Source organism: Vanellus vanellus, assembly GCF_965231255.1.
Source record: "Vanellus vanellus genome assembly, chromosome: 23".
NCBI classification, from domain to species: domain Eukaryota; kingdom Metazoa; phylum Chordata; class Aves; order Charadriiformes; family Charadriidae; genus Vanellus; species Vanellus vanellus.
In genome coordinates, this window is record NC_138928.1 from 979,288 (window position 1) to 998,790 (window position 19,503).

Consider the following 19,503-nt stretch of genomic DNA (forward strand, 5'->3'; position numbering starts at 1 on the left):
AGGGAGCTGGTGCCTTTGGGGGGGTGGGGGGGTTGATGGGCGCTGGGGTCAGGAGCAGGGCACTGGGGCCAGGCTGAGGGATGGCCTGGGGGGCACTGGTGCTGCCTGTGGGGATGTGAGTGGGGGCTTGGGGATTCGGGGGGGGGGGGGGTGGGCACCAGGCTAAGACAGAAGGGATAGGGGTGTCATGGACTGGACTGGAGGGCACTGGAGCTGGATGTGGGGATGTGGCCGTGGAGCTGTGGGCCGGGGGGGCAGTGGCTGAGGTTGGGGGGATGCTGAGCTGAGGCTGGGGGACACCAGGGATGGGGGTGGGGTGTCATGGGCTGGACTGGGGGGCACTGGAGCTGCCTGGGGGGGCGTGGCCGCGGGGGGTGGGGGGGCGATGGCACCGGCACCGGCGGGGCCGAGAGCCCCTCATCCCGGGAGTGGGGGGGGGGGGGGGCGGTCCGGGCCTTGCGGGTCCGCGGCCGCTTTAAGGCGCGGACACCGCGGGGCGGTCCCGCCGCCACCGCCCCTCCCGCCCGCGCCCGGCGGGGCCGCGCTGCCGCGGGCAGCACCATGCTGCGGGCGGGGAGGCCGCGCCGCGCCCCGCGCCTGGCCAGCAGGTACCGTACCGTACGGCAGCGGCACCGGCACCGGCACCGGTACCGGCACCGGCACCGAGCGGGGCGGGGCGGGCGCGCTGCGGGCGGGCGGACGGCCGGAGCCCGGCCCCGACAGACAAAGCCCCGCGCCCCGGGGCCGCACCGCGGGCGGTGCTTTGTCTCGGCCGTGCCGCGGGGAGGAAGGGGGAACCCGGGCAGCGCGGCCCCGCCCGGCACCGCAGCATCGGGGAGGCTCCTCCCGGCCCGGGAGCGGGACGAGTCCCCTCCCGCCCCGACCCCCGCCTCGCACCTGCAGCACGGTCGGGCCGACCCTCCCCCCCTCCTTCTCCCCCTCCCCCCGGGGCTCCGGTACCCCCGGCCGGCGGAGCTGACCCCGCCGGGGCGGGCTGCGGGGCTGCGCGGCCGGAGCGGGGTGCGGCTGGGCCGGGAGGAGAGCGCAGCATCGTGGCGCAGCATCGCGGCGCGGCACCGCGGCCGTGGGTCGGGTCCATCCCCTGCTCCCCCCCCCGGGATGCAGCCACCTCCTCGGGTCGGGGTCGGGGTGTGCACCCCCGGGGCCGTGTCGGGACCTTCCCGGCCGGTGGGGGGGTTCCCGCCCGCCCGCCCGGTACCGGGGAGCGCGGCAGGACGGTCACGCTGCCGCAGCCCCCGCCTCGCTGTCCTTGAGCATCCCTTCCCCGGGAGCCGTCGGGGACAGAGGGGCGCGGGGTGTGCGGCTGTCCCGGCGCATCGCTGCTTTCGGGGTGGGTTTGGTGCGGTGCTGGCTGAAGGGAGGTGGGGAATTGCTCTGTGTAAGATGGAGGGGTTGGAGCACAAAGCAGGGATTGAGTTTTGCCCCCAGCGTGATGCTGCGGCATGGCCGTCACCTGTTTGGGGTCTGCGGGGGACATTCGGGTGACCTTGGCCGGCAGCGACTGGGGTGCCTGGGCTCAGCTGTGCGCCGGGAGTCATTGCTGCTGTGGTACAGCCCGAGTTGAGGCTTTCCTTGCTGTGCTGGGTACAGCATGCACGTGCTTGTTTTGGGGACCCCTCTTGTGTGCATGTGCCATCCTTGTGTTCCCTAAGAGAGCCAGAGGCACCCCACAGTGGATATCTGGCTCCCAGGCCCCACCCCATGGCTTCAGTGCTTTTGGGATGTAACCTGCGACCCCTGTGCTGCCCTTCCTCGGTGTGGGGCTGCTAAGGTGGATCTGGGGTCACCTCCTGCACTGATTCAGCTGCCGACCCTGTGCCTGTTTCACTGGGGCTCTCCATAGACCTGGTCCCGGGGCAGTGGGGGTTCCAGTGCAGGGCTGGGAGAGCATTTAGAATCCATGTTCCCAGGCCACCAAAGCCAAGCTGGAGAGAGCCAGTGTCACGTTTGGTCACAGCCGTGTGCCTGTGGGATGCAGTTCCTCAAAGCCCTGCCTCGCTCCCAGCTCTGCCTGCTGCGAGGGCGATGCTGTTGTAAGAGAGGAGCTTTGCTTCGTGCTCTGGGGTGGGGATTTCTGTCCTGGTGAGAAGTCACCTGGAGCAGGGGATGGTGGTGGGAGATGCTTGGAGCCAGGCAGCCCAGCAGCACATCCCGGGCACGTGGTCATAATTAAAGTCCTTCCTGGGCGGCAGTGCCTGCAGGGCTCTGGTCCAAAAGTTACCCTGGGGATGAAGGGGACCATGTCCATCCTGGCGCTGGCCGGTCCCTGATGTCTGGGAAGAGCAGGGTACACGGGGCTTGTTGGAGGATGCTAGAGCTGCCTGCATTGCTCTGTCCTGGGCCTTGGGCATCCCAGAGGGGATGGTGGTGGCTGTTTCATGTGCTCTGGCACCCCAGTTGGTGGTGGTGCCCAGCAGGTGCCCTCTCTAATGCTAGGCCTGCCCCGTCCTGTCCCCAGCTCAGCCAGGGTTGCAGTGCTACTGGGGTGATCACCAGCTGCCTAGGCTCTGATGCTGACTGGGCTCCTCCTGTACCTCTGTGGCCCCAATGTCAGGGAATGTGCATCTCCAGCAAGTACCGGGGCTGGCTGCAGCCCCCCAGCTCTGCTCCCCTCTCCTATACTGCTGCTTGTGCCCCTCCAGCTCCTTGCAGCCCCTCTGGAGGTTGCGGGGCCTCAATGACCTACTCAGCTGCTGACCTGAAAGGGGCTGTGCTCATCCTGCTGGAAAATGCTCCGTGCCCGTCTGTGCCGGATCGCCGTGGGTACAAGCCCCGTGCTGCGTAGCCGCCCGGGCTTGTGGGGTGTGCAGGCAGCTGCCGCCCCGGTGCGGCGCTGACTGACGGCCCTGGAGATGGGCTTGTGCACAGTCCACTGAGCCCTCGGCATGGAGCAGCTGCCCTGGCAGTGGTGATGCCCATGCCTGCTGCCCGTGCCCACCCTGGGTGCTGAAGAGGGGGGAGCAGGGTGCGGCCAGGCAGTGGGTGGGGGCTGCCCGAGGAAGGGTGGATGCCGTGGGGCAGCTGGTTTGTTTGCTTCAGCCGGTCCCAGCCCTTTCCTGCAATCCTCCCGACCCTCTCAACAGGGCAGGTTGCAGGGGGCTCAGTGCCAACTGCGGTGCTGCCAGCCCTGCTGGGGTGGGTGCTGGCCTCCCAGTGCTGCACAGGTATCCTCTGTCCCAGAAAACCCCCACAGGGGCCTTAATGGGGAGACGGGTCACTGGGGCTCATGTACCAGTGGGGCACTGAGCCCGTGCCAGGCTGGGCTGCAGCCAGCCGTGGCCACCGAGTGCCAGCTCCCTGCTGCGGCCCCGCAGCGGGTGCTATTGGGAGCTGAGGTCTCTGCCCTCGCGGCCCCTGGAGCAGGAAAATCCCATGGGTGGCAGGACCCGCTGGGCAGAGCTGGGGCTGGGCAGGAGGGTCTGATGCTGACTCTGCCCTTGCAGCTGGGATGAGAGCAGCTCCATCAGCAGCGGCCTCAGCGATGCCTCTGACAACCTCAGCTCGGAGGAGTTCAATGCCAGCTCCTCGCTCAACTCTCTGCCCTCCACCCCAACCGCCTCACGCAGGAACTCGGCCATAGCGGTAGGTGCCTGTGGTGCCCAGACCATTCCTGGCACCGCTCCTGGCTTGGTGTCACAGCCTCTGTGGGAGGAAAAGGAGATGGAGATGCCGGCATGGGGAAATTGAGGCACAGCACGGGGTGTCTGGTGCATCCCTCTCCCAGCTGGCTGGTGCTCCCTGGGGATGGGTTTGGGGTGGGTTCCAGCAGCACCCCTGACTCCGCTTTGTCTGCAGCTGCGCACGGACTCGGAGAAGCGCTCACTGGCAGAGAGTGGGCTGAGCTGGTACGGTGAGGGTGAGGACAAGGCGCCCAAGAAGCTGGACTACGACAGCAGCAGCCTTAAGATGGAGCACGGCTCCTCCAAGTGGCGGCGGGAGCCCTCAGAGGGCGGCGAGGAGGGGCCCAAGGGTGGCGAGCTGAAGAAACCTGTCAGCCTGGGCACCCCGGGCTCCCTCAAGAAGGGCAAGACCCCGCCGGTGGCTGTGACCTCTCCCATTACCCATACAGCCCAGAGCACCCTCAAAGTGGCAGGTGAGACGCAATTTGGGCAGGGTCCAGCCTCTCTGATGGGGAGAGGGCTGGGTGGTGTCTTCATGGACCGTAGGCTGACGTGTTCGGGAAAGGCTGTGCTGGGACATGGCAGCTGGACGTGGGCTGGAGGTGGTGGCAGGGCTGTGCATCCCTGCAGGCAGGTTGTGGGTCTGGCCCCACGCTAAGCCCCCTTTGGCCAGGGCCGTGCCTGCCCCATGGCCTCATGGTCACGCGCTGGGCTAAGGCCTGGCTGTGTGCACCGGGGGTCTGGCTGTGGCTCTGCCCCAGCACCTGGGGTGGTGACATGTCCCTTTGTCTCCATCGCATCCTGGCTTCTCCGATGTCAGTGTCTGATCTGGGCTAGTTTACACCCAAGTGTCTCCAAAGACCCCCGGGATACTAACCCATCCTTCCCTGCTCACCAGGCAAGCCCGAGACCAAAGCCACCGACAAGAGCAAGCTGTCTGTGAAGAGCACAGGCCTGCAGCGCTCCTCCTCTGATGCCGGTCGTGACCGTATCGCTGATGCCAAGAAGCCACCTTCGGGTCTCACACGTCCCTCGGCCTCCAGCTCCTTCGGCTATAAGAAACCGGCTCCCGCCACTGGCACAGCCACTGTCATGCAGGCTGGGGGCTCGGCCACGCTTGGTAAGATCCAGAAGAGCTCTGGCATCCCCGTGAAGCCAGTCAGTGGGAGGAAAACAAGCTTGGACGTCTCCAATGCAGCCGAGCCTGGCTTCCTGGCCCCAGGGGCTCGTTCCAACATCCAGTACCGCAGCCTGCCCCGGCCGGCCAAGTCCAGCTCCATGAGTGTGACTGGCGGCCGCGGTGCAAACCGGCCGGTCAGCAGCAGCATCGATCCCAGCCTGCTGAGCACCAAGCAGGGCAGCATCTCAGTGTCACGGCTCAAGGAGCCGTCCAAGATTGGTGCCGGCCGCGGCACGCCGGCCCCTGTGAACCAGACAGACCGCGAGAAGGAGAAGGCCAAGGCCAAGGCAGTGGCACTTGACTCTGAGTGTGGGACGATGAAGAGCGTCAGCTCACCTGAGAGCACTCCAAAAGCCCAGGCCAACCTCCCGCCGGCGGCCAAGGTGGCCGAGTTGCCCCCCACGCCTCTCAGGTATGATCCTTCCACCTCTGATAGCAGCAGGTGCAGGCACAGCTTTGCCCAGCACCCAGCCATGCCCAACACCCAAGTCTCACCTGCTTCTTTACCCATTTTCCCCCCTCCAGAGCAGCTGCCAAGACCTACGTGAAGCCTCCCTCACTGGCCAACTTGGACAAGGTCAACTCCAACAGCCTGGATTTGCCGTCCTCCAGCGAGCTGCACCCCCCACACACTGCCAAGCTCCAGGACCTGCACCCGGCCGGTGGGCACCTCGCACCCTGCTTCAGCCCCAGTCCTGCCCCCATCCTCAACATCAACTCGGCCAGCTTCTCCCAGGGCCTGGAGCTCATGGGTGGCTTCAGCGTCCCCAAGGAGGGCAGGATGTACCCCAAGCTCTCAGGCCTGCACCGCAGCATGGAGTCCCTGCAGATGCCCATGAGCCTGCCCAGTGCCTTTTCGGGGGGCAGCACCACCACTCCAACCCCTGCTGCTGCACCTCCGGCCAGCACGGAGGAGGAGGAAGAGGCAGGGGAGCTGGGCTGGAGCGGGAGCCCCCGTCTCGCACATCTGGACAGGTATGGCTGGAGTGAAGGCATGGGGCTGCTGGGGCACCTCTGTGGGCTCAGGTCCCTCCCTGCCATCCTGCCATGACCCTTGGAGGCTCTTACTGCTATATATCTAGGGAAAAGCTCCCTGTCCCTGCAGCTCAACCCCCATGGCACCTTCCCTCATCTGTGCAGGGGTGTCACTGATCTTTCCTTCCTTTCCAGTGCCAACCGCGACAGGAACACGCTGCCCAAGAAAGGGTTGAGGTAAAAGAGCCTGAATCACTTGGTGGATGGTGCTATGGAGGGAGGGTGGGCATGTGGTGCTTTCTGCAGGGGGCTGGCGGTGCCCTCCATGCTGGGGAGGCTGGGCCGCGGTGCAGCAGGCGGGAGCCGGCTTGGTGCCGGTCCACCTCACCGTGCCGGTCTCTGCTCCGCTCCTCAGGTACCAGCTCCACTCCCAGGAGGAGGCTAAGGAGCGGCGCCATTCACACGCCATCAGCAGCGGGCTCCCCGAGTCGGACGACCAGCAGGAGCTGCCCTCGCCCCCTGCCCTCCCCATGGCGCTGGTCGGGAAGGGTCCGCTTACCAGCATCGGTCAGTGCCCTCCACCGCCAGCCCCCTTCTGCTTGCAGCAGTCCCTGTCCCTCCTGCCCCCCATCACCCCATGCTCCCCGTGTGACTTGCTGATGCTGCCCTGCGTGCTGCTTTTCCCCTTGACACCCCCAGCAGCCTTAACACCCAGTGCCTGGTGCTTTTGGCCCACTGAGGTGATGGGTTGTGCCCAGGGGCTAGGGATGTCCATCACCTCCACTTCAGGGCATCTCGTCTGCCCTCAGGGCTCTGCCTGCAGCTCCCTGCTCCTCTGGGGGTGCCTGGCAGGGCAAGGGGTGAGCCCTGCTCTGCTCTTGTTAGGACCTACATGTTCCTGGAGGGTTTGGGGAGTCCAAGCAGATGGATTGGGGATGCCGGGTGGGGACAGTGTGTGATGAGGTGCTCCCCTCCTGCACCCACAGGTGATGGGCTCTGGCATGGTGGTCCCCGCTTTATCCCGGAGTGATGGATTTGTTTCTCAGCCCTGTGGTTACTTTGATGCTGGTGTCCAGGTCTTCCCAGTGTAAATCTATGTTTTAGTTTTTCCCAGTCCTCCCCCTGCTTTGGGACCATCATCCCTGCTTCCACTCCGCATCCCAGTTCTCGTGGCTCACTCCCAGACCTGCTTCCCCATCCTAATCTCAGGTCCCCAGCGTGACTCTGACCCTGCCTCTCCCCTGCCTTCTCCTTGTAGTGAGCCCCACTGCCGCCGCAACCCCGCGGATCACCCGCTCCAACAGCATCCCCACCCACGACTCCACCTTCGAGCTGTACAGCACATCCCAGATGGGCAGCACCCTCTCCCTGGCCGACAAGCCCAAGGGCATGATCCGCTCGGGCTCCTTCCGGGACCCTGTGGACGATGGTGAGAGTGCTGTGCTCCTGCCCAGGCAAATAAGGTTCCCAGGGCTGGCGGGTGCAACGGGGCTCTCCACACAGTTGTCCCTTCCTTCTGGCGCTGCTGCAGCACTGTCGAATGGGTTGGTGCATCCCATCCTCAGCATCAGAGAGTGGCACAGCAGCCCTGAGGGGACCCCTCTGTGCTGGTGTATGCTCTGAGCCACAAGTGCCCCCTGACCCCCGTGGGTGCCCGGTGTCCTTGTGTTGGCCCCAGGGGGTTGTGGCACCGTGAAGGGGGAAACCAAGCAACTAGAGAGGGTGGCAGAGCCCCCAGGCTCAGCCAGAGAGGAAGGTGCAGGTGGAGGGTGCTCCCCACACCCTGCTGCACTCCACGTGCCCAGGGAGGTCACCAGCCACATGCCAAGAAATGAGCAGTGCTGAGCAGCTGCTGTCCCACCCTCTGCCTCCCCTGACTCCCCGCAGAGCCCCCCGGCACTGGGACCTCCATCCCCTTCACCCTGCTGTACCCTGCACCTGCAGCCCCTGGGGATGCCACTGGCTGGGCGCACCCTGACATGCTGCGTTTTGTTCTGTTGCAGTTCATGGATCGGTGCTGTCCCTGGCCTCGAGCGCGTCCTCCACCTACTCCTCCGTAAGAGCCGCCTTTGTGCTGCGCTGCTTTGTGCATGGCTGGGGGGGCCTGAGTGGGAATGGGGGGGCTCTGTGCATGCCTCTGCCTTGCGCCGAGCCTGTCTGTGCCTCGCTGCCTTCCTGACTGCCTGCCTCTGTCTGTCTGTCTCTCTCTGCTCTCGTGCTGCCAGGCTGAGGAGAAGATGCAGTCTGAGGTGAGCCCGCACCTTCTGCTCGTCGCCCGCTCCTGCCACTGTGGTGAGGGTGAGCAGCTAGCCCCTCTCACTTCTTCTGCTCTCTCCCCACAGCAAATCCGCAAGCTGCGCCGTGAGCTGGAGTCCTCACAGGAGAAGGTGGCCACCCTGACGTCCCAGCTGTCTGCTAATGTGAGTGCCTGCAGGAGCCGCTGCCCACTGCAGGACACGCTGCTCTGTGTCCCTGCTGTGCGTGGAGCTGGTGCTGGTCTGCGCCTGCGAGAGCCTTGATTTCCCCTCTCCAGCCTCTTGCATCCCACACCTGGCAGCGGGTGCTCACCCAGCCATGGGTGCTTGCCCAGGCGTGGGTGCTCACCCGTTTCTCCACCTCTCCCAGGCCAACCTGGTGGCAGCGTTTGAGCAGAGCCTGGTGAGCATGACGTCCCGCCTGCGGCACTTGGCTGAGACTGCTGAGGAGAAGGTGGGCACTGTTGGGGCGCTGAGTGGGCATTGGGGGTCACTGGCGGTGTGGGACAGTGCTTGTGGGACTGGGGGATGTTGGACTTGGGTGAACATGCCACGGCACTGCCTGCCCCAAAGGTGCTGTTGGGGTGGGCTCTGCGCCATCAGAATGCACTCTATGGCTCCCGGCTCTGCTCCCCCAGGACACGGAGCTGCTGGACCTGCGAGAGACCATTGACTTCCTGAAGAAGAAGAACTCAGAGGCCCAAGCTGTGATCCAGGGTGCCCTGAATGGCACTGATGTCACCCCCAAAGGTAAGGCATGGTGCTGCAGCCCCCCACCACAGGGATGTCACCCTTCCTGAGCTGCTCGCCCAAACCCAGCTGGACCACTCCTGCCTGGGGCTGGCACAGGGCCCCAGGGCACACCTCACATGTGCTTTCTGGCACTGCTGCGGCGCTGTTGAATGGGTTGGTGCATCCCATCCTCAGCATCAGAGCATGGCACAGCAGCCGTGGGGGGCCTGGTGGACCCTTTTGTGCTGGTGTATGCTCTGGGCAACAGCACCCCCCCCAACCCCCGTGGGTGCCCAGTGTCCCTGTGTTGGCCCCAGGAGGTTGTGACATTGGGGAGAGGGGAAACCAAGCAGCCAGAGAGGGTGGCAGAGCCCCCGGGCTCAGACAGAGGGAAGGGTGAGGTGTTGACACGTGAGGCGTGGTCCCCTGGGCAGCAGATCTTCCCCACCTGGGACCCCTGAGCATCCGAAGCCAGGGTTGGGCAGCCAGAGCTGTCACTGCAGGAGGTCTCAGCACTGGTGCCTGGAAGTGATGGGATAGTCATCCTCCCTGGGACACCTCCTCACTGGGCCCTTTGCCGGCAGCCTGGTTTTGGCTGCTGATCTTGGCTTTGTCCCCATGAGGGCTGTTTCTAGCCCCGAAACCCCAATGTGAGTGCAAGGCACTGGCCGGCAGGTGGCCTGGGACAGAAGCAGAACAATGTGCTCTGGGCATCTCCCTGGGGTTTGAGGTCACTGTCCTGAATGGCAGTGCCTGTGTGGTGTCCGAGTCCCATGTCATCTTACAAGGTGGCTTACAAGGGAAGGGGCACAGGGAGGAGAGTGGGTGGCTCTGGTGTTGAGGCAGATGCGGATTGCTGATACCTCCTTTCCCAATCTCTTCCACTTCTCTTGCTGGCCCCAGAGCTGCGCATCAAGCGGCAGAACTCCTCTGACAGCATCTCCAGCCTCAACAGCATCACCAGCCACTCCAGCATCGGCAGCAGCAAGGACGCTGATGCCAAGAAGAAGAAGAAGAAGAGCTGGGTGGGTTGGATGGGGCGCTGACAGGAGGAGCGGGGCTTGGGGAGCCACTGGCCGGGTCTGGCTGGGGTCAGCCCCACGAGTCAGCTGCTCTTGGTCTACCTTAGCATTGTGGTGCTGGTCCCCTCTGTCCCTCAGGGACAGCACTGGTGAGGAGCATGAAGCCACTGTGGAGTTCTGTTTTGATGTGTCAGCCAGGGCTTCTCCAGCCTTCTCTGGGAGTTTCCCAGCCCTGGTCCTGCACGCCTGCTCCCTTTTTTTCCCCACGTCTCTCTTCTGCCCACACAGAGTCTGGCAGTGTGGGGGGCTGGACACCTTGCCTGGGCAGCCTCTTCCCTGTGCCAGGCAGCTCTGAGCTGGATGTGTGATTAAGTCTTGCTTTGTTTTGTTTCTCTCCCCCTATGCTGACCTCAACCCTTTTTTTCCAGGTGTATGAGGTAAGTCCTACACCGTTCCCTCCACCCCATGCCATGCCCAGCCAGGGCCCTTGCTCCATTTTGTGGGACGGTGCTCATAACACTACCCATCCCATCCATCCCACCGGCACTAACCCCCAGCACAGACCATCCTGGGGCCCCCAGCCGGGCTGCACGCGCCCTGGCTGCTTCCTTTGATGTTAAAGCCAAAATATGCACCTGCATGAAGGGGCTGAACTGCTCTGGGCGGCCCTGAGGCAGCAGGAGGAGCTTGGATGGGGACTTGTCCCACAGATGGGGACAGTCCCCTTCTTGCCTGGGGAAGGCAGGCACTCTTCTGACTCCTTTTAGCCTGATCTTTTGGGACGGGGACCTCACTGCCGCCCTGCCTGTGGCACCTGGGTGTGGTGCTGCCAGTCTGCAGAGTGGCTCTGTTCCTGTTGGGACCCATGTGGGTCCCAGTGCTCCTCTGCTCTCCTGCCATTGGCAGAGCCTGACACCCACCTGTTGGGTTTTTTTGTTTGTTTTTTTACCTACACTGAAATCCAACGGTTTTGCTTTTGGGGACACCCCAGACCAGCCTGCCTGGGGAAGTTGGGCTGGATCCTGCCCATTCTCCATCCCCTCCTCTTCCCACCTCCCCTCGGAGCAGGCCCTGGCCCTCCAGGGGACATGATGTGAGCCTGGGCTGTCCATCCTGCTGCTCTCCTGCAGGCTGGTGGTGCGTAAGTGGGACCCCGGCCCGGTTTGGCCCCTGCGCAGTGTCCATCCACCCTCCCTGGCCTTGGCACGCCGCTCACCCGCCGCTGCTCTGTGTGTGCTGTGTGCATGCTGCATGCCCGGCCGGGACCGCCGGTGACATCTCGCAGGGTGCTGGCTGACCCTCAGCGCTTCCAGGAGGACCCCACAGGGCAGAGGGGGGGGTTGTGGGGCTGAAATTCTTGGCTGAAATTCTCCAGCCTGGCTCTGCAGTGGCTGGAGAAGGGGATGTCCCCCCTAAACGCCGCTTGCTGGGATGGCTGTGGTGGGGTGAATGTGAGGATGGTGTTGGTCCTTCCTGATGTACCAGGGAGATGATGCAGTGCCTGAACATCCTGATGTGGGTGCTGGGGGAGGAGGACTGGGGGGAGCCTGACCAGGACGTGAGTCCCACTCTGTGGGGCTGTTTGGTGCCATCCAGGCTGGGGCTGGAGCGTCGCACAAAGGGCCGTGTGCTCCCATCCGCCAGCTGTGCCAGCGGAGTGGGGTCAGGCTGGTGCCTTCCCTGGGGCCGTGGTAGGGCACAGTCCTGCCTCGGTGATGGATATGCTGTTACTGGTCCCAGCTCAGACTGTGGGACCTGGGCAGTCAGGGGCCCTGGGACAGGACCAAGTTAGGTCTGTACTTGCAAGACTGCACTGTCAGGCTGTCCCTAACAAGAGCATTTCTGTCTCCTGTAGCTACGCAGCTCCTTCAACAAGGCCTTCAGCATCAAGAAGGGACCCAAATCGGCCTCGTCCTACTCAGATATTGAGGAGATCGCCACGCCGGACTCGTCGGCACCATCCTCCCCCAAGCTTCAGCATGGCTCCACAGAGACTGCCTCGCCCTCCATCAAATCCTCCACGTCCTCCTCTGTGGGCATTGACACTGCTGAGTACGTGGGGCCAGGGTGGGCAGCATGAGGTGGGGAGGGTTGGTCATGGGGGTTGCGTGCTTCTGCCCTGGACACGTGCAAGACTCGGTCTCTCCTTTGGCCCAGGCTCTTCCAGGCCCACGGCGAGGGCGAGCCAGAGAAGAAGGAGGTGTCAGAGCTGCGGTCAGAGCTGTGGGAGAAGGAGATGAAGCTGACGGACATCCGCCTGGAGGCCCTCAACTCGGCCCACCAGCTGGAGCAGCTGCGGGAGACCATGCACAACATGCAGGTGAGAACCACTGCCAGAAGCCCATCTGGCTCTGAGCACCTAAGTGGCCACAGTCCCTACTCCCTTGCAGCTGTGCTGCAGCCACGGGATGCTGCTGGCATGCAGCTCCTCACCCTGTGCTGTAACTGGTTCTCCCCAGCTGGAGGTGGATCTCCTGAAGGCTGAGAATGACCGGCTCAAAGTGGCTCCGGGACCCTCGGCAGTGCCAGGCTCCGTTCCTGGCCATGTCACAAGCACATCAGCCTCCTCTTCACCGCGGCGGTCCCTGGGTCTCACCCTTGGCCATGCCTTCAGCCCCAGCCTGGGGGATGCAGGTAGGGGTGATGGAGCTGCTAGCAGATGGGGAAGGGTTGGGACAGAAACGTGTGTGGTGGGAATGTGCTGCTGCTCACCTGGAGGCAGCTGTGCGCAGGGATCTGTTCTGCCGCTGCCACGATCTGCCACAGCAGGATTTGGCTCAGGCTGGGCATGGTCAGGCCTGGTGGCTCGGCTCTCCCTGCCGGCACGGCCTCACTGCTCCATCCCTAGATGTGTCTCCCATGGATGCTGTTAGTGCTGGTACCCAGAAGGATGAGCTGACACTGCGGATTGTGGTGCGCATGCCACCCCAGCACATCATCAAGGGGGTAAGTGTGGACTGTATGGGGAGCCTGACCTGCCCCAGTGCCATGTCCCTGGATGAGGGGCAGAGGGCGCCTCTCCAGGGCTGGTTATGGTGCTCCAACCAGTACACCTCTGCCTTGGCTCCTAGGACCTCAAGCAGCAGGAATTTTTCCTGGGCTGGACCAAAGTGAGCGGGAAGGTGGACTGGAAGATGCTGGATGAGGCTGTCTGCCAGGTCTTCAAGGTAGGAACATGAGGACCCTGCTTCCGAGAGCCATCCTTTTACACAGTTCCACTATGCCTGATGCTCCCTGGCCCGGGTCCTTACTGGGGTGTCCTGCAGCTGCTGAGCACCACTTGCTCCCTGCCAGCCCTCAGGGGCACTGACAGCCCTGTCCTTGTCGTTGTAGGATTATATCACGAAGATGGATCCTGCTTCCACGCTAGGGCTCAGCACTGAGTCTGTCTATGGCTACAGCATCAGCCACATCAAGCGAATCCTGGACACGGAGCCACCAGAGCTGCCGCTGTGCCGCCGGGGCCTGACCAGCATCGTAGTGACGCTCAAAGGTCAGTGTGGCAGAGAGGCTCTGTCGCTGTCCCATCTGCCCTCTGTTGTGGGGTGTGGTGGAGCATGAGTAGGACCCTTAGCCCTTACCTGTCTGCAGGCTTGAAGGAGAAGTGTGTGGACAGCCTGGTGTTTGAGACGCTCATCCCCAAGCCCATGATGCAGCATTACATCAGCCTTCTGCTGAAGCACCGGCGGCTCATCCTCTCGGGACCCAGCGGCACTGGCAAGACCTACCTGACCAACCGCCTGGCCGAGTACCTGGTAGAGCGCTCGGGACGAGATGTCACAGAGGGCATCGTCAGCACCTTCAACATGCACCAGCAGTCCTGCAAGGTGAGGGTGCGCAGCAGCCAGGAGTGTCCGTGTTGGACTGGTGCTGTGATCCCCATTGACAGCCATGCTGCAGCCCCGTATGTCACACCCAGACTGTTTGTTGCAGGACCTGCAGCTGTACCTCTCCAACCTGGCCAACCAGATCGACCGGGAGACAGGCACAGCAGACGTGCCACTGGTGATCCTCCTGGATGACCTCAGCGAGGCGGGCTCCATCAGCGAGCTCGTCAACGGCGCGCTCACCTGCAAGTACCACAAATGGTGAGAGCCCCACTGCACCCTCCTCTGGAGCAATCTCCCGGGCACACACACGCTCCCCACTGCTCTTGGCAAGATTCTTGGGCTCATGGAGACGAGCCTGCATGGCTGTGTGTGTCTGCTGTGCTCAGATCAGCTCTGCCACGGGCTGGGGTGATGCAGGGTGCTTTTTCTCATGGGTCTTGTCTCTCTGTCGCTCACTCAGCCCCTACATCATTGGGACCACCAACCAGCCTGTGAAGATGACCCCAAACCACGGCCTCCATCTCAGCTTCAGGTGGGAATCATGCATCCCTGGGAACCATCTCTGTGGAGCTGGGGGGGTGCAGAGGCCATCACTTCTGCCCCTGGGCAGTGCTGGGGACATGTCCTGTGATTGGGAACCCTGATGAGAACCGAGCCCCAGGCCTGTCCCTGCCATCCCAGAAGGACCCGATACCCCTACTGTGGGCACGTGCAGTGTGGGGGTGCTAGGAGGTCTCCTGAGGGTGCTGGGGAATAAGGCAGCTTGGGTGGAGACCCAGCCCTGAACACCTGAGTCTTTTTCTCCCAGGATGCTGACCTTCTCGAACAATGTGGAGCCAGCCAATGGCTTCCTGGTGCGCTACCTGCGGCGAAAGCTGCTGGAGTCGGACACGGACGTCAACGCCAACAAGGAGGAGCTGCTGCGTGTGCTGGACTGGGTGCCCAAGCTTTGGTACCACTTGCACACCTTCCTGGAGAAACACAGCACCTCCGACTTCCTCATCGGTACAGCCTTGCTGCAAACTTCCCTCCTCTACCTCGCACTGTGACAGGAGCCCCCAGGGACTGGGCCAAAACCCTCCCTGAGGAATTTGGGGAGCCGATGCGCTGCCCCATTTCCCCCAGCCCCACAGAACCAGAAGACAGTGTGTGATGCACACAATTACTGCTCTTCCCTGGGTGGCATTTGTTTCTGTGCCCTGTTAGAGCTGTCACCATGGCATTGGGCAAGGCTGCCTGTCCTATTGGCACCCTTCCTTGAGCAAGGAGGAGTCGTGTTTTCCCAGGCAGGTCTCCCTTTGCCTCACCATGATTTTGGGGGATAGATTAAACACAGCAGCCTCATTCCTTGTCTGGGAGCTTGCTTTCTGCCCATGTGTGTCAGGCAGATGCTGCCTGGGCGCTGCTCGCAGGAGGTGGTTGAGCCCAGGGCACCCTGTGCCACCAGACTTGCCCGCCTTGGTGACGTGCTACCGTGGCGGCCCGGCTCCCATTTTCACTCTCTACCTTCCCTTCGCAGGTCCCTGCTTCTTCCTGTCCTGCCCCATTGGAATTGAGGATTTCCGGACCTGGTTCATCGACCTGTGGAATAACTCCATCATCCCTTACTTGCAGGAGGGGGCAAAAGATGGGCTCAAGGTACCCAGAGCTGCCTGACACGTGGGGACACAAGCCAGTGGTGCTTGGGGACATGCTGATGCAGCAGTCTAATGGGGTGGGGAGAGGGGAGATGCTGGGATTTTGGGCACAGGTGGCATCTCTGTCAGTTCCTGCCCTGCTTTGTGACTGCAGTGGGACAGCACTGTCCTGGGGGACTCGGGGTGCTGTGTCGCTGGCTCTAGCATGTGCTGAGGAGGTGGCTGCCTCTCATTCCCTTCCTGCAGGTCCATGGACAGAAGGCAGCCTGGGAGGACCCCGTTGAATGGGTGCGGGACACCCTGCCCTGGCCATCAGCGCAGCAGGACCAGTCCAAGCTGTACCACCTGCCCCCACCCACCATTGGGCCCCACAGCACCGTTTCCCCTCCCGAGGAGCGTACTGTCAAAGACACGACGCCCAGCTCTCTCGACTCGGACCCTCTGGTATGGTCCTGCTGTGCTGGGCACTGGGAAGGGGGCCGGGCAGTGCTGGTGGAGGGGGAAGGAGCAGGGTGGAGCTGTGGTTCACTTTCCCACTCACTTTTCAGTGTAAAAACCCCTCACTTGGGGATGCAGAAACACTGTGCTCCTGGGAGGAGCGTTGGGTGTGGGACAGTGGCGCAGGCAGGCGGGCTGCACACCGAGGCACACTGATGTGCCAGCAGATGGGCGCAGCCTGGTGCTCCACGAGGCATCACGCAGGCACACCCAGACTGGGGCTTGCACATACGTGTCCCGGTGTGTCACCCGGAGAGGCAGACAGCAGGCTGCCACAGATGATGCCAGCTGGGGCCTGTCCCACTGCACTGCTTTGACATGCTCACCCTGAGCATCTCAGCTGTGCCCAAGGCCAGATCCTGCTGATGGGGAGGGATTTTGCAGCGTCTCTGGGCTTTGCTTTACCCTCTAAGGAGCTTCTGAGGGTGGTTGGTTTGTACAGGAGGGCCAGGTGGCCTTGGGTTCTCCAGGGCATCCGCGGACTGTCATCCCCTTTGGGTTTGGTGCCACGCTCCTCTCCTTGCAGATGGCCATGCTGCTGAAGCTCCAGGAAGCCGCCAACTACATCGAGTCTCCAGACCGCGAGACCATGGTGGATCCCGACCTGCAGTCGACTCTGTGAGGCCCCGACATGCCGGCCCAGGCGGAGGGGAGCTGCCGCCAGCTACCGCTCCTGCCAGGCTGCTCTCCTTTTCCTTTGGTATCCTGGAGCGCGGGGCTGGCAAGCGAGCAGAGAGGACCGGGGCTCCGGCGCATCCCGGCAGAGGGTGGGGAAGCTCGGCTCGTCTGTGGGAGAGCGCGAGGTGCCATCTCCCCTCCCAACCCTGGGGGTAGGAGAATCCTGGTTTCTCTTCTTGGTTTGTTTGTTTTTTTTTTTTTTTTTTTTTTTTCCTGTCTCTATTGCAAACCCTCGGGCTTTGGGGCCAGGGCAACCGATGCGGCTGAGCTCCCGCTCCCGGGAGCTGCAGGAAGGCCCCTGCGTGGGGCAGGGACCCCGTGGGAGCCACCTGGGCCAAAGCTGGGGGGCATGGGAGGAGCGTGTGGCTGCAGGACGAGAGCGCGGGTGCAAGGTTCTCCAGCTCATCTCTACCCAGCCCGGCGTAGCTGAGGGCAGGTGATGAGGGAGCTGCTGCTGTGGGAAGCGCCCACCTCGTGCTGGCTGAGGAGGAGCGCAGCTCTCTCTCCTGTGTTTGTACATTCCCAGTTTCACCCGCATGGCAGCCACTGCGACCAGGACAGCCCAATAAACCCTGCTTTGGTTATTTTATTTTATTTCCCCCCTCCTGTTTTCCTTTGGCCGAGTCCAGACTTCGCTTTGGTCCCTTTTTTGTTCTGATTCTTTCCTTGCCCAGCCTGGAGCCCATGGCCCGGTGCTCACCCCTTCCCTGTGAGCAGCTCCCTTTCCCTTTGGTTTCTTTTGCAGCTGTTGGTTCCACCACTCAAACCACCTCTGTCACAAAACTGGTGCTCACTGGACAATCTCCAGTCCCTGAACCCACCTCCCAGGGCCTTGCAGCTTGGCTGAGATGGGACTTGGCAGCCGGTGGCAGCGGGGTGCTCCCGGAGCAGCCCCTTGCCTGGTGGCTGCCCCCTCCCCAGAAGCACAAGGCAGAGCCTGGCCCTGGGGACGGGGTCTTCCACCAGGCCAGGATACCACGGGACATCTCCCCAGAGTACCCGGCACTGGCCCAGGCACGGGCATGGGGAGGTCACTGCTGCCCTGGGCAGCCGGACCCCTGCCGTGTCCCCTCGGTGCTGGGGGGCACAACCTGCCTCACGTCCCCTCGCTGCTGTCAGGCCTGGGGATGTGGGTGTGAGCTGTGCCTGGGGGTAGTCCCTGTGTCACTGGGTCCCCAAGGCCCTGTGCCTTCCTGCACCCTATGGCTGGGCAGGGTCTTGCTGTGCCCTGTGCTGGTGTTCTGGGGACACCTAGGGCTGCCACGTGTCCTCTTGGCCCTACCGTGCACTGTCACAGGCAGGGCTTCTGGCGTGGAGGGGATCAGCCCCGGTGCTGCCGCGGTGCCTTAATCCCCACTGTGGGGGAAGGGGGCACGTGGGGCTCGGGCTGGCGCTGCCACAGCCCGCTCTAGCTGCAGTGTTCTATGACTGTCCCCAAAGCCGCCTGGGCTGGGACGTGGGTGCTGGCCAAGCTGGGGCTGCTGCCTTCAGCACCTCTCGTCCATCTCCGAGCGCAACTGTGGGGTGCTCTGCTGGGCTAACACCGCCCTCCCCGAGCCCGGCCGGGTTCTGAGCCCTCCTGCTGCCTTCTGCCGTGGTCCAGCTCAGCTCCTGCGCTCAGCTGGGGCCCTGGAGAGCCTTTCGGGGAGAGGTGACCCCAGGCTCTGCCGAGCCTGTCCTTTCCCCAGCCCCACTAGGCTGGGGACTGGGCAGCCTCAGCCCCCTTGTGCTGCAGCTGGTGTGGCCTTCAGGGACATCTCACAACCCTCCAAAACAGGTGCCTCCTCCAAGGCCCGGCATTGCCGCCGGTGCCACTCGGAGGCGGCCGCCACCTCTGCCCTTGGTGCTCTCTTGGCCGATGCGTCTTGCCTCGCCGCCCAGGGCCGGTTGGTGCATCCCGGCCGCGGCGCGTGCGCCCCATGGTGCTCACTTCTCCGTCTGTCCGACAGCCTCCCTGCCGTCCCCCCACTGCCACCCGGGGCCGGCCAGCCCGGCCCCTTGCACAGGGATGTCCCTCCCCACGCTGGCTTGGGCGCTCGGGCTTTCTGTTCGCCTTCTCTTGTGTTGCCGCCGTCGGCTGAGGACTCGCTGTAAATAGATCTGTAGTCGATCGCCCTGCGTGCGTTGGTGGGGCACGGCCCTGCGCCTCTTTCCTTTTTTTATTTTATTTTATTTTTTTTTTTTTTTTTGTACTCTGTGATAACTGTGCTGTGCTGACTTCTCTTCTGATTGTACGAGACACCGGCTCAGCAGCCGCTCGAGGCTGGCGGTGGGGACCCGGCTGTCCCCTCCAGCCCCTCTCGCCCTCCTCGGGGCTCTGGTGCCCAGGGCAGGAAAGGGCACGATGCACCTTTTGGGGGCCGCCCGTGCCCGGGTGCTCTGAGGAGTCCCGTGAGTGGAGAGGGCTCACGCACCCCTCCCAGTTTGCATGGCCCACAGGCAGCCTCGGCTGGGCCTGACTTTCTTTTCTGACACCCCCACAGAGCCACTGAAATGTCGACTAAACTGTCCCCATCACCGGCTTGCTCGGGGCTGCGCTGCTGTGCCTCCCCCAGCCTGTTACCCGGGGGTTTGCCCCATCCTTTCCTGGTGCAGGGCTGCCTGTTGCCCCATGACCTCAGCCTGGGCGTGCTGGTGGCGAGTGGCACGCTGGGGTGTAAATCAGGAGGTATCCCCGAGGGGAATGGGAAGAGCGAGGGCCATGCCAGCAGGCGTGCCCCGGGGTGGTGCATGGTGGGGGCTTTCCCACCTGGTGAGTTCCTCCTGGCTTACACCGAGCACCCCCTGTCCCCAGGCCTGGCAGCTTGCTGGGGCGACTGGGGACCAAGCGTCCCCCAGAGCTGACTGTGTCTGTGGGCTGAGCCCCTCTGTCCCCAGGGGGACGGGTCCAAGGATTGCACTAACTCATCCCCCTGCCACCCCCAAGGGTGTCCGTCACCCTCGAAGGTGCCTGCTGCCCCCAAGGGTGCCCGTCACCCCCGTAGGAGCCCGTCACCCCCCAAGGGTGGCTGTCACCTCCGAAGGTGCCTGTTGCTCCCCAAGGATGTCTGTGACC

General features: G+C 63.5%; 1 protein-coding gene across 1 annotated transcript in view; it reads left to right on the forward strand.

The window, feature by feature from the left end:
* The window catches only part of NAV1 (neuron navigator 1), a 61,491-nt gene extending 44,449 nt beyond the window's left edge, over positions 1 to 17,042 (forward strand). Inside the window, exons 6-32 of the mRNA XM_082494579.1 lie at positions 3,465 to 3,603; positions 3,817 to 4,114; positions 4,540 to 5,233; positions 5,347 to 5,796; positions 5,992 to 6,033; positions 6,212 to 6,363; positions 7,055 to 7,225; positions 7,800 to 7,852; positions 8,022 to 8,045; positions 8,139 to 8,216; positions 8,422 to 8,505; positions 8,690 to 8,801; positions 9,687 to 9,808; positions 10,234 to 10,242; positions 11,661 to 11,872; positions 11,963 to 12,125; positions 12,265 to 12,439; positions 12,654 to 12,751; positions 12,877 to 12,972; positions 13,139 to 13,298; positions 13,397 to 13,632; positions 13,739 to 13,893; positions 14,096 to 14,167; positions 14,444 to 14,640; positions 15,155 to 15,273; positions 15,519 to 15,716; positions 16,297 to 17,042. Coding sequence (XP_082350705.1) covers positions 3,465 to 3,603; positions 3,817 to 4,114; positions 4,540 to 5,233; positions 5,347 to 5,796; positions 5,992 to 6,033; positions 6,212 to 6,363; positions 7,055 to 7,225; positions 7,800 to 7,852; positions 8,022 to 8,045; positions 8,139 to 8,216; positions 8,422 to 8,505; positions 8,690 to 8,801; positions 9,687 to 9,808; positions 10,234 to 10,242; positions 11,661 to 11,872; positions 11,963 to 12,125; positions 12,265 to 12,439; positions 12,654 to 12,751; positions 12,877 to 12,972; positions 13,139 to 13,298; positions 13,397 to 13,632; positions 13,739 to 13,893; positions 14,096 to 14,167; positions 14,444 to 14,640; positions 15,155 to 15,273; positions 15,519 to 15,716; positions 16,297 to 16,392 — 4,405 coding nt within the window. The 3' untranslated portion in view covers positions 16,393 to 17,042. The remainder of the gene's footprint in view (positions 1 to 3,464; positions 3,604 to 3,816; positions 4,115 to 4,539; positions 5,234 to 5,346; positions 5,797 to 5,991; positions 6,034 to 6,211; positions 6,364 to 7,054; positions 7,226 to 7,799; positions 7,853 to 8,021; positions 8,046 to 8,138; positions 8,217 to 8,421; positions 8,506 to 8,689; positions 8,802 to 9,686; positions 9,809 to 10,233; positions 10,243 to 11,660; positions 11,873 to 11,962; positions 12,126 to 12,264; positions 12,440 to 12,653; positions 12,752 to 12,876; positions 12,973 to 13,138; positions 13,299 to 13,396; positions 13,633 to 13,738; positions 13,894 to 14,095; positions 14,168 to 14,443; positions 14,641 to 15,154; positions 15,274 to 15,518; positions 15,717 to 16,296) is intronic.
* Positions 17,043 to 19,503: the final 2,461 nt, after the last annotated feature.